This window comes from Rissa tridactyla, chromosome 13 (assembly GCF_028500815.1).
Source record: "Rissa tridactyla isolate bRisTri1 chromosome 13, bRisTri1.patW.cur.20221130, whole genome shotgun sequence".
In the NCBI taxonomy this organism is placed as follows: domain Eukaryota; kingdom Metazoa; phylum Chordata; class Aves; order Charadriiformes; family Laridae; genus Rissa; species Rissa tridactyla.
Genome location: NC_071478.1, coordinates 4,953,282 through 4,967,052, shown reverse-complemented (window position 1 = coordinate 4,967,052; position 13,771 = coordinate 4,953,282). Strand labels below are relative to the sequence as shown.

At 40.8% G+C, this 13,771-nt stretch overlaps 1 protein-coding gene across 10 annotated transcripts in view; it reads left to right on the top strand.

Annotated features, from left to right (window-relative positions):
- The window catches only part of MLXIP (MLX interacting protein), a 59,324-nt gene extending 46,610 nt beyond the window's left edge, over positions 1 to 12,714 (top strand). For 4 of the 10 annotated variants that reach the window (XM_054219997.1, XM_054219992.1, XM_054219991.1 and 1 more), the window contains 2 exons: positions 1,869 to 1,998; positions 2,670 to 8,194. In XM_054219997.1, the coding sequence (XP_054075972.1) occupies positions 1,869 to 1,998; positions 2,670 to 2,791 (252 nt within the window). In that variant the 3' untranslated portion in view covers positions 2,792 to 8,194. The other 6 variants (XR_008469234.1, XR_008469232.1, XR_008469228.1 and 3 more) reach the window with 5 other exon arrangements.
- Positions 12,715 to 13,771: the final 1,057 nt, after the last annotated feature.

Sequence of the window (13,771 nt, the reverse complement as noted above, 5' to 3'; positions counted from 1 at the left end):
TTCTTAGCAAGATCTCACGCAGCCTCTGGTAACTTAGAACTGGTGCAACTGTGGAACCTCTGGATTCTACAGCACTATTAACTCTGGAACAATTTCAAGTGAATTACAAAAATAGAGGTCTTTAATATAACAACGAAAACGGTTATTTAAAGACAATCCCCCACATGTTTTGTGACTGCATAGTGTGTTTATTTTATATTGCTCCAAGATGTTAAATAGCTCCAGAATTTGGAAGTGAGACACTTCTAGAAAGTGGCAGAGGTTATTGGAGATGAAGATGCAATTTTGGGTAGCTGGGTTTTGTAGTATTTGGGGAAAGACAAAGGCTTTTGTAGTTGGTGAAAGAGAAGACTGATAGGCAAAGGAATGTTCCTGAAATTCTCTTTACAAGTCAGAATGTAACTGTGATGGAACAGTTGTTCTAACAGCTGGATTGAATCCTTAACACGTGCTGACGTATTTCAGAATCCCTTGCAGTAAAAGCTGACAAAGGCCAGGGGTGAGTTCTAATAATAAAAAAATCTCCTCCTTATGAAATGACTGTAAGAGATAGAAGGGCAGTTTCATTACAAATATCAAAATACCATAGTTTCTCTTGCATATAGGAGGGAAATGAGTAATTTGGTCTTGGGCTACTAGAGATAACCCAAGAATAGAATACTCTTGAATATTAGAATACTGGTAGAATAATACCCATGTTGTTCTTCCAGTCACTCAGTAAAAGGGCATGCAAATCTCCTTGAGTATTCCAGGTAGTTGTTAGACCTATCTTGATTGTCAGCCACGGTGAGAAAGATGGGGGTGCGTGACAATGCTGAGATTGGTTTGGGCTGCGTTTTCACATACTGTTGACTGTAGTCAGAAAATCCCATCTGGATTAACATGGTAAAACCACAGATTCTGAGCCTTCAGTTGAGTTTTATCATCCAACCAGCTTCTGAAGTAAATGTACCTGTAAGCTGGAGTCTACTTGGTGAAGTATCATGGCAGTGTTGTTTTGACAAGCTGTTTTGAGTGCCCGTTCCAGGAAAGCTCATCTGAAAGCCTGGAAGCTGGGGCCGACTGAGGCTTGTGGTGGTGCTCTGTACATTTTAATACACTACAGGCTAAGAATTCTGTCTGCTCCTTTTCTGCCAGGAAGGTTATTGCCGACTCCAGGCCCATCCTTCCAAGCTGTGATGATAGAGCACCAAAAGGAACACCTGATAGTCGTCGGCTTGCTACTGTTCTGGTCCACATAGATGCAGATCAGCAAGTCTGGCCCTTGGTGTGGGAATCCTTGCCCCACACCACTGATGATCTCTAAGAATATGCTTATGTAATTTGGGGTCTTTGTTTAGCTGCAGTAGCAGAAAACTTGAGTGTTTGCTGAAAAATCTGCCTGAGAAATTGGCTGAATACTTGCACTGTTGGGCTGTGCTGGACTCACTATTGCCAGGCAAGACTCATCCAGGTACCCCACCTTGGATGCATCGGTGGTGTGATTACACTGAAGCTTCTATATCCTTGTGCTATGAAAGCATCATTGTTACATGAAAAAGGTGGCAACGAAGAAATTGAACGAATTACATGTATGTGGAAGTTTCAGATACTCATGTGCTTGCAACAGTGCTACAGCGTGCAGTTGGTTTGTAGGAGATCAGGTGAGTTGTACAGGAATTTTGCAAAACATAATGAGCATCACTAGGAAATGATATTCAGTTTTTTCCTTTGTGTTACAGATTTCAAAAAAATTTTTTTGAAATGTTGCAATCCCTCTAGTAGTTGAAGTCCATTGTTTTTTCTGCAGACTGAACTGTAGTAGCCTTTCCCGTTGAATGTTTTGAACTCCTGCTTTGTTGTCTCCCTTAACGTTTGATAATTTTCAGTTCAGCATTATTATTAAGCCATTGTTTGAGTCCTTCAATGGGATGGTTTCCACAACAAGCTTTAAGGATCTGAATCAAACTGCAATGGCCTGGTTGGATCAGCACTGTTCTCTTCCTGTTCTGAGGCCAAGTAAGTGAATTTCTATCCATCAGTTATTCCAGATTGTAGGAAGTGAAACAATATATAATACCATTTCTTGAAAGTCAGATGATGACAAAGCAAGCACATGATGCTGAATATGATTTCCTTTTTATTATCTCAGTGGAAAAATAAGAGCCTCTTTTGACTGTGAAGATGCTCGGTTGCGTGCTTAACAAATTGCTGAATATAGATAGCAGAATTCAAACAATTTTAGGCTGCATTTAGATTTCAAATACTCCACTCTAATGGGAGTAAGTTTGGCAGTGTGATTTAACTCATTACGGAAGAAGACTTGCTGAGATTTGTATTCGGCTTTGGAACGACCTTCTGTTTAGGCATTATTGCTTGGTCCTTTCCCCCTTGCAATTCAGCAAGCGTTTACATTTACAGTTTTAATTGCAAAGTGGTACTCTTTTGTAGAAGAAATAGGTGGGCTTTTTTTAAAAGTCATAGATCTCCATTCTTTGTTCCTTGGGCACAGTTCTTGCACATCTCTGTTGATTGCTGTGGCTATGTGTGGAGGCTGCATGTTTTGCAGAAGTATTTCCCTAATTCTGTCATGCGTAACAGCTGTGCAGTACTTGCACACTATCCTGTATGGATCTGTTTGCCGTCAGACTAATGGCTTTTTTTGATTATTTTTCTGACTTTTTTTATAGTGGTGCTGAACACCCTCCGGCATCTAAGTACAACCACCTCAATTCTGTCGGATCCATCGTGTCTGCCAGAGCAAGCGGCGGAGGCAGTTATCAAGATGAACAAAACAGCTGGCGAAACCTAACAACCAAAGACAATGAGTTGCTTATACAAGGGGTGGAGAACCTGCCAGTCCGGCAGCCTGGCGAGTCTCCTTTCAGTTGGTGCACTTTAGAAAGAATTCTCTCCATCACCCGAGACGTTGTTCAGGGCATCTGGCTCTGCCTTCAGAATACGTGGAAGTATGACGCAACGTTTTGATTCCTCTTCAGTGCTGTGCTGTACTCCATTAAGTGAGAAAACACCAAGCTCAGGTAAATTTAGCAGGTTTGAGTCCTGCAGGCAGCAATATATCTCCATCAATGCAGCATGCATCTATATGCAACAAACATATTTCTATGAAACAGCTTCAAGTACTAAGTTCTCTGAAGTGTAAATCTTGTACACCAAGGAATGTTCTCTTAAAGGGGAAATATACTTTCGATTTCATGAAACAAAATATGCTTTTTATTTTGTTTTCTGGTATTCAGTTCCGTTTGTTTTACTTGAATAGTGAAAATTGTTAAACAGGATCATATTAAAAACCAAAGGAGAACAAAAATCCGTCAATGATGTCAACTCATGGCAAAAATACTAGAATTAAAATCTCAGGCTGTGTTTTTTGTATTTTTATTTTAATGAGTGTATCATTGCATATGATCAGTTTCAAGACATGCTTTATTTTCTAGCAAATAAAGTAGCTGGTTTTTATTATTTTTCCTGATACAGCTATTGCAAGTGAGTAGCAGACTGTGCAGTAAGTGCAAGAAAGCAGTTTTAGATTGCATAGATTCTGTAGTTAGGATAGATACATCAATTTCATACCCATTTAATCTATGAACTGTTTTCTTGTGCTTTGCAGAGTTCAGCTGCCTTCCTCATAAAATATGTGCGTATAAAAACACATCTGTAGATAAATGTAGTGCTGCTTCAGAGAGAAGAATTGAGTTTGTAATGTTAAGAAATTGAGTTTTTTGTTATCTCAGTAACTATATCAAGCCACATGGACTTGTAGTCAGTTCTTTGCTTCTTTGTCTTTTTTGCTTGTTCTTTTTGCCTTCTATCTGAAAAACCTGAAGGACTTAGCTAAATTTGGTCTGTATGGGAAGGTTATCTTCAACATGAATTATAAATGATAATATAAAACATATGAAAATATGTTTAAAACCCCAAATACTGCATAACATTTTCCTGTGACAGTCTTAGCAAGTACTGTCCTCTGCTGCAGATGAACTTAGTCTCGTTACACCAGTGATGATCTGTCCATCCTGAGACAGCACTGGGATATTCATTCCAGCTGATTGTTCATAGTCTGGAATGATCCTATGACCCTTGTAATTCCACTCATTACTTGATTCTGATTCTTAAGAGCTATGCAAACTGTGGGTAACGTTTCCCTTGTACCTCCTCTGAGACGTTTTCTTCCAGTTTCCAAAGCAGGCTGCCTGGAGGCGATCAGCAGACTGTTACAGTGCTAAAATGAGCAGCTAAAATATTTGGGCGTTGCAGATGCTGAAATGGGGTCAGTAGGTTCTCCTTCGGGGGATGTCATTTTTCTCAGTGTTGCCCCCAGTCCTCTCTACTTGATGGGACAAAGCTTAAAAAGAAACAATAGGCCTGAGGAGAAGGACTAAGCACGGGGAGAATTTTCTTTCTTCTTTGTCCGGAGATTTTGCAGCTAATAGCTTTCATTGCAGAGTTTGCTTATGTGTGAGCAGGACTGCAGCAAGAAGAAAGCATGAAAGGTTAACCCAGGGCCCTCTCCCTGAGCAGAGATACTGTGAGTTGAAGAATTGGGGGCTGAAGGGGACTGTTGGGGGGGCAAAGGAGCCGAAAGGGAAGACAAAATGGCATGATCTGCCATCATACCAAAATGCCTTTCTGTAGCTGTGCAGACAAACGAGGAGATGCTCTTTTTTTTTCTTTTTTTTTTTTTTTTCCCCCCAGTAGATCTGATACATCATTTGAAGTTTGTGCACGTGTGAAAACCTGTGTTCCTGTGGTAGAACCAACAAAAATCCAGGCCTCAGCTAAGGAATGGTTTGTTGAAATAGTGTATAAAGGTTGTCGTAGTAATTAAATAGTGCGTAGATTTTCTGGGGGGGAAACTGTATCTAGGTCTTTCGTACATAATGTTGTAATCAACTGAGCAATATTCTTCAGAATGCATCTGGATAAAAAGTGTCAAGTAAGTGTAAATTCCTTTTTAAATCAGTGCTTTAAATCCTCCCATTTTTATCATGGATTGTGAACTTGATTCCAGTAAAGTCATTTAACACTGTGATTAGCTGGGGAGCATCCCTCAAGTTTTCTTTACAGGGCTATCTCATTGAGATGCATAGATATCTACATGCATATTTGCATGTTAAAAATATGTATCCAGTTTTCTAGAAAGAAATCAGTAGGCAAATTGTGCAAGAACAGACCCACTTGTGTTTTTGCTGTACTTTTCAGATGAACAGATTCTGTAATGCCTCTACTGCAGTGTGGTCTCCTGCTTGTCAGGCAGTGATTGTGCTTGATTTTTACCATTACTAGTATCAATGACGTTAGCATTTTGTCTCAACAAGCAAAGTGCACTGCAAGCATACTTGAAAGCCCAGGGAAGTCTGGCAACTTCTAAGCTTAAATCTTAACATCTCAGATCTCACTGAATGGATTGGAAACTGAAAGGGTCCTTAAAGGAACAGGAAGGGCTAGGTGACAGAGCTGTTAAAATTTTGCCCATTAGCAGTTTTTAGCCGGATGTTGATGGAAAAAATATCATGCTCATTGCACCGTGAACTGGTTATGACTGGGGGGAAAGTGCTTATAACTTGTGATGAAGAAGCAAGCTCATGGCACTATTAAAAGACTGCAAATCTTAACATAGTAAAGAGAAAAAAATTAAAGATTGCTTACTTAGACAAGAGTGTAGGAGGGAGGGAAGGAAAAGTGAAAAGATACTTTCCACGTAGTGCAGTTATCAGAAATGATGTGGCTGCTCTTTGAAGCAGTGATTCAGTGTATTTTCTCACCCTATTGTTGCAAATCAGAATTATTTTATCAGTCAACCTTTTGAGATGTGTGATTTCACTTCATTTGGAAACACAGGAGGAAAAAGCTGTATCATGTCTCACATCTGCACAGTAGAAGTACTGAGGATCAGTATGAAAAGAGGTTGACCACATATGTATTAATTCCTGCATAGTTTTCCACTTCGGTTTATGTTTTAACTCCTTTGTCTATCTGTCTTACCCATTGAGGAGTCTAAATACTATATTTCTTTAAAAAAAAAAAGTTTGGTAATGCTTTCTCCCCTAATTTAAGCGGTCCAGTTTCCTCAGTGTCACCAAAGTATACTTAAGCAAGCAAAACACATGGTGCCTGTACTCTGCACAGAATCACAGATGATGCACAGCTGTCTTCAAGGAATTGGTGCTAAACTTTTAAAGAATCCCCATATAATTGAATACAAGTCATATTCAGTCAAATCCAACGTATTTCACTCAATAAGGGAGTGGCTGGATCAAATATTTATGGCCTGTGATATGCACAAAGTCAAACTGAGATTGTCTAGTGGCTCTTCCTGACCTTGAGTTCTATTAATCAATACATTGTAGATGGCCCCCACCCCAAACACAAGTTCTGGAGAACTTTTGCATTATCTGATGTAGTTATTAGGCTTATTTGATGCTCCCTGTTAGCAAGAGGATTAAGTGTTGAAAGTGCAGGAGCAAACTAGAATTGAACGAATTAATGAGCAGTAGGAACAGAGACAAGCGTATGCTTCATCTTGGCAGTCTGATTTCTGCACAAAACCAAAGGATTCTTAATTAATACCATTTGACCTGATGGGCATATTCTTCCATGCTTTTCTAGACCCCTTGGGAAGGCTTCCTTGAATGGAGACTTACTAGAATGTTTCCATCTGTGCCTTAGATCTTGGTGTCCTGTATGCATTTGATTTATCTGAAGTTGTACATTCTTCCCTTACAGTGCTATGTGGAAAATTCAGTGAATTGACAAAGTGGGGCTTCCCTGGGTTTTAAGAGGATTTTATCTGAATGACATTACTGTGTCCCTTTGAAACTGAGGTTGTGAAGAATTGTGTGTATGTATGGAAAAAATTGCGTCTTTCCTGCGGACTTCACCGTCCTCCCCTCCCATGTACACAGGCACATACGCACACACGTACTTTACTGTCGTACCAGAAGTTTGACAGGAACCCAGTAAATATGAAAATGCTTAAATCTCTAAATATGGAATGGCTCGAAAAGACAAAGGGCTGTCAAATTGCATTAGAAAATAACATCCCTTTACTTTGTATCTTCAGGAATTTTGTACATTCCCTTGAGAGTATGTGTGTGTGTGTATGCATGTGTTTCTCTCTCGTGAGCTGAGAGAGGCAGGTAAATTTTTTTTTTGTTTGCTTTTAAAACACACAACTCCTGCAGAGTAGTTTGAGATCAGGAGAGCAAAGCTCACTGCGGAAACATTCAGTAAGGTAATGTTCTAGTAGTACAAAATATTTGAATGTTATTTCACTTTCGTTGTTTCTGGAGTAATTCTTGCCTTGATGTTACCAACTAGAAGATACTGTTGCAAATAGAATGTATTGTTAACTATTTGACCTTTTCCTTTCTTCCATCCTTTCTTTTTTGGTTTCTTTCCACCTTTATTGCATGGCAAAAAAACACCCCACATCAAAAGGCTGAGGATACCTGGTTTAGGTGCTTTAGGGATTCAGTCGTCTCAGTCTCGAAGGCTATGGACAACTATTGGTGACTTTTTGGAGGTTTTTTGATTAGGTGAGACAACAGGAGTTTTCCTACTGCTCCTCAGTTTATACGCTTGAGTTTCAGAGGAGATCATTTGTTTTGGGGTGTTTTCTTTTACAGGAACCCAATATTGTTCCCACAACATCAGTTAAGGCATCAGGTTTCCTTTTCTTTCATTCTTGGTTGGATTTTATGCTCATTTACTGCGTTAGAGCAGAAGTGGTAGTACCGAATTGTAGATTGAGCTGTAAAACTTGATTCAGTTACAAAGAAACACATATTAGATATACAACAGTAGAATGACTTTCTAGCCACGGTCTGAACTGCTTTTATATCTGAATTTTTACAACATGAATAAGGTTTTGAATCAAAAGATATCAATGTTAGGAGCAAGCCTTTTAATTAACAATACAGTGAATAAATTGCTGTTTTTCTTCTTCTAACCTTGTATTTAAATGTGTTTTAAGTGGAGTTCATTCTTGTTTAAAAAAAAAAAAGGAAAAAAAAAAAGCTTGGAGGTATGAGGACTTCAGGTTGTGCTCTTGCTTTGCCTAGGTTTCCTGTTCTGTTGCATGACACAACTTCTGTTGTGCTGTTGATATGTAGCACTTTTCAGTAGGTCTGTTAAATTGTGCAATGCATTTTTTATATTTACAACCAAAACAATAAAGGTTATTTTTTGGAAGAAACTGGGTTGTAATGCCTTTATTTTCTAACTGGATGGGGGGAAATGCTAAGAGGAATTGTTCCTAGACCAGGACCAGCACCTGCCATCCTTTTTGCCACTCTGAAAGGTGACAAGGGCTCATTTCGCTATTAGCAATGCCGAAGTCACCCCTTTGGGATCGGTGTGTTTGGCTTTCCCATTGCAAGTCTTGTACCCGCTGTTGAGCTTCTGAAGCTTGGACTCTCTTTTAAGAAACTTGGTGCCTCTTGAGCCCTTTTAACTGAAAGAATCAACTCACTCTGAGTCTACGAGTGATTTCCTTTTCTCACGCATTGGCTGCCAGGCTGTATTTGCTCTGTGCTGGGTTGTTCCCTGTCTCACCCGAGTAAGCGTTAGCCAGATTAGCAAAAATTGAAAATTACCCTCTGTTTTCAACTCTGCTCCCCTTCACTGAAGCAGGTTAGAGATTGGGAATGAACAGGTGGGCTAAAGTACCATCTCCACAAGTCCAAGTGTCTACAGAAAGTACGTGTTTCTTCACCCTAGGTAACCATAACTTTCACATTTTGCATAACATAATTTTCCAAATGTATTCCTAAGGTGATAGGACTAGTGAGAGGGAGCTCTTTTCACGAAACTAAGCAAACATCTATTTATTTTTACACCTACTTCTAACAGGCTAGTAATTCAAAGGTAGACCTATTATTTCTCCAAGAAAGGTAAAATTCTTAAGCCTGTAGGGGCTGCACCAATGCCTTGAGCCCTGATGGTCTTATTTCCTTGCAGACTTGGATTTGGGGCACTTGGCTGACATACTGCCTGGACAGTGGACCTCACAGAGCAGCACTAAGGTTGGACAACATGGTATTCCCATGGAATTGATGGCAGTGTTAGGCACTGAGCTGCTTAAGTCCATTTAAAAAATGGAACAAATAGTGTTTTTCTTTAATGACTGATTTTTGTTTTTCCCTGGTAGGACACTTCAGCTCTCTGGGCTTCAGTTGTCAATCACCTCATTGGTATATTGGATTTTCTTGCCTCGTGGAAGCAGCATTGGGTGACTGAGACTCTAGTTGAACTGAAAGGTAATAGATGAGTGAAAAGAGAGATTGTATTTTAAAATCATTGCGCAAGAGCTGATGCTGGTTAATCTCATCCTTGTGATTGGTGGCTTTGACTTAATACAGCTTATGAGAACTTCTGATGAGTCAGGCCTGTGGTTCCAGGAGAAGGTATAACAGTTTTCTTACTCTGTTTGCCTTTAGTTTTTTTAATATCTCTATCTTAATGTCACATAAAGCATTTTGGCAGAAGGCAGTGATTCTTTACTGCTATTTAAACAGCGATAAACCAACACTGCAATCTGACTTCACTCTTGACCAAGCACATAAATGCCAGTGTTACAGCAGCGATGCTATCAAACCTTTCTTGGAGGAACAGTGCTATTTAAACAGTGATAAACCAACACCTCAGCCTCAGTTCGCTCTTGACGAAGCATAGAAATGCCAATGTTAATGCGATGATGCTATCGAATTTCTCACGAGGAAGCTGTGGCTGGACAGAACTGTTTCTTTAATACTGATTTTGTGGTGATTTCAGTGAGGCTGGTATGACTGTAGCTGATATGCCAAAAGATAGTTATTGAAATAGCTTATTTTTGTGGCTGATTCTGCTAATCCTTTAACAGTGCCAAAAGTAGGCCTACATTTGTTCTATGGAAATTACACCAAATGAAATCACTGCTGTCGAAGGGAATTGGCACTTCAGTGGGCAAACAGCTTAGGGCTCTGTTTGCGTGTGAAAGAATGGAAAGCTCACTAGATTTTTATTATTATTTTTTTTTAAGCTGTATTTACCCTCAGGAGCTCTTCTATGCCTGTCTCATCCCTAAGGACTTTCTCCTCCTGAGCATGTGCCTCACCAGGGGGTGGGCAAACAATGAACAGCTGGGAGTTGGGGAAGTTCCCTGTGTGCAAACACGGAACAGTCACTGGTGTCACCCAGAGCGATGTTTAACACCTTCCTGTCTCAGAACAAGGTGTGTGTATCGCAAACCCCAACACCTTTCCATCACAAAATGGAAACAAACCCACAAAAGATTAGACTCATCATGTCCTTAAATGCTCCTGCTGCCTGCTCTTTTGACACTTACAAAGCCCGTGGGTGACTCCTCCATCTCAACTGGAAATTCCTCATGGGCCTTGAAAGCCAACAGTGTTGTTTTCAGTCAGGATAAATGGGGAACTGCTTGTCAAGAAAGCTTTGCTGGTGACCACCTCGTTATCTCACAGCAGAGATGCACTGTGCGGCGCAGGTGTATCCCCCCCATTTACAGCCCTGAGGAGGATTTTTCTAGCCCTGACAATCCTGCACCAGGAGAGCTGCAGATCTGTAGATGTTCTCGCGCTGTTCTGTCTGGGGCTGGCAGCCGCCTCCTCTTGGGACTGACTTGTCTGAGCCTTTTTCTCTGTGAATGCTCAAGTCACCTTTTGAGAACCTGTGGGCTTTGGCATGAATTTTTGAGCATTCTGCCTTGGGCATGGGCAGCAGAGGTCCTGAGCATCTCTTGCAAAGGAAGCCACACAACCCCCTCTGCATTAGGGCTGGTGTTGGCTCTCGCATCTCTTTGCTCTGCAGTCCAAGCTCAGTCATCCGGCGTGTGACTCTAACCTGTTTAATGTCCCTCCCTTTCTGAAGCTGACCCATCTTCTCAGAGAAGCGCGAAGAGCTTTTCAAAGAAGCAGCCTCTATGTCTACCCAAGGTTGGCAGGGAAACTGTAGCGGGATAGATGAAAGGACAGTACCTGAGCAGCCACACATCCATAGGCTGCTTACAGAACCTAAATAAACTCTGCCAGACAACATCAGTGGCTGTTTGCTGTATGAGCTTGCAGAAATGAGCATAATGCAGACGTCAGAAGTGCTTTAGTGATACAGTCGTGTCCCTTTGTGCATCAGGCTATCTCTGCTGTTGCTGTCTCGCTCACCTAGGCATGCACTGACACTCTCATCCTGACTCCGCAGTGAGGTGCTGGTCATCACTTCCTGACCTCAGCCCTTTGCAGTCTGATGTTCTGGTGTCAGCCAGCCTCTGCCTTGCTGCATCCCAAACGCTTGTGGCAAAGCACCGTTCCCTTTCAAGTACATGTGAGGAGGACAGTGGCTTGCCACAGTTTTGCGTTAAGCTTGTGTCTCCCTGTTTGAAGCGTGCATCCCGTGTGGGTGAGCTGTGCCCCTGTGGGGAAGAACAACTCTTCTTTTTCAGGTTGCACTTCCCATGACGTGAATTGGGACAGACCATCTGACTCACCTGAACATCTTGTTTGAGCTTTTGAGGAAATCTGTTTCCCTTTCCAAGGAAAACACTTTCATTTAGCTATTTACATATTCAGAAGGTGGAAGAAAAGGTGTGCATGAGACAAGAAACTGCAGGGAGTGGCCCTGTATAATCCGCTGGTTTAGCAAGGTTTAAGTGGTTTGTGTCAGCTATTGGAAATGGTGATGTCTAAGCCCTCAGGATGTAAATGTCTTCCTGCTTGTGGTGGTTTGCTGACCCTACCTGATAAGGTCAACAGATGTTGCTTCTGCTTTGGGGATAAGCACATCCCCGGTCAGTGATCCTTTTCCATTCATTCTTCTTTCTCTATTAAAAATTAAGGAGATAAGGTTGGAATTGCACTTTTGGGACCCTGGAAAATTTGTTAGACCTGGAACTAAGCAGAGTAATTTCAGAGAGTGCCCCAGCCACCAGCATATGTCTGCTTCTCACAGGGGTTAGCACTGAGACTTCCAGGAGTGGCAGGTGCCTTCCTGATGCAGAAGGAATCATGAGCAAATACCCAGTTTTGGGCTCACCATGTTTGCACGAACCTCCCACGGGTCAGAGAGGTGGTTTATTAAAACATTCTTTGAATTCAAGGTGTGCCAGTGTGGCACTAACAGAGAGAAAGCTTGTGTTTACATCAGAAACCAGGGTAACGGGCTCCAATCTGCCCGCATCCTTCTGCCTGTCACCACTATGTGACATCTCCATGGTGGTGTCTGAAATTGGTTCCATTTGGGAGGAATTCTCTTTGGGGACGGGCAGTGACTCAGTTGATGTCAAGAAACCACCCTTCCTGGAGAAGTCTGGGTAGAACAGGGACGGTTCTCCAGCAATGGGAGGAAGAAGAGCTACAGCTGCATTGGCACTAATGGCACCATCTTGAAGAACCACTGCACCAGAAGGGTGAGTTGGACACTGATGTATTTGCGTTGCGATGATTTGGAAGGAGGGTGGAGGAGATGAACTGGTAACAGACTCTCTCACTCCGGCTCCCCTTGGGCTTTTCACAGCCTCGCAGGGAAGGAGCCACAGGGGTGCGGGGGACTCAAGCCAGCTGCAATTCCCTGGACATTCAGAGCACAAATATGAATACTCCTGAGCAAATCAGGCCTGCACAGGGCTGTGTGCTGGTATGGACCACCAATAATGAACACAGGGGATGGCAGCAGAAAGAGGAGCAATCCTTTACTTGTGTTTTAAGTGGGCGTTTCAGTTCAAATTACTTTTTTTTATATATATAGATAAATAATGTTATTTTTTGGAACCTTTATTTTTTTATAGATAATTTTGGAACTGATTCTAACGCTTAGGCTGGCTTGAACTTTGGTAATTTAGACTAAAATAATTGTATTATTGTTATTATTAACCTTACCATTACTTATGATAATGAGGAGTTGGCTAAAAAAAAAAAAAAAAAAGAAAACAAGTACATGACAAGTCCTATTGCTCCCAGACCATTTGAGTGTTTTTGCTCCAGGAGTGATAATTAGCTCAGCCGCGTTTGAGTGCGGTGCTTGCGTCGGAGGTAATCCAGCATGTTTCCAGCAGAGCTGGTGCTGGCCATGAACCAACGAAAACTTGGAAACCCAAAGCAGACTCTGGAGCTGTGATGCAGAATTCACCCTTCAGAAGAAGGGGCTAATTAGAAAACAATTTATCCCCTGGTAGGTCCAAACGAGAAACCAGTTGGTATCTTAAGAAATAAAACTGCCTCGTGTCTATGAATCAAAATGGACGGGAAATGAGAATATGTGATGTTTCTAATATCTTTAACGTAAGGACCAGAAACAACTAGTTAATTTGCTGTTTAACAAAACACTAAGTTTTCAGTGCAAAAATATTGTAAAAAAGAATAACATAGTAAAAAAATAATCCAGCAATATTAGTTTTATTTAATCTTGTTTTAATTAAATGCCGGGTTTTATCCAAAAATAATGACAGAAAATGAGTAAAACCATTCACTTACTAAGTAGCAAATACATCATTCATCCCTTTCAGCATTAAAATATAAAAGTTAAAAATCTGAATAAATATATGTAAACTATATAATTGCTTAAATAAATTTATAAAAAGAGATGTATTACATAAATTCATAAATACAATTCACTAGCAAAGAAAGACGTAGAAAATCAGTCTACTGACAATCAGCTTTTCTTTGAAAAAATAATTGCAAGATAAAAATATAAATAACATTAAAATTACTGAAATCATGCTATCCTGTTTGCTTACGTATGTCACGATTGGTTAATTAAATCACCCTGAGTTACATCAGTC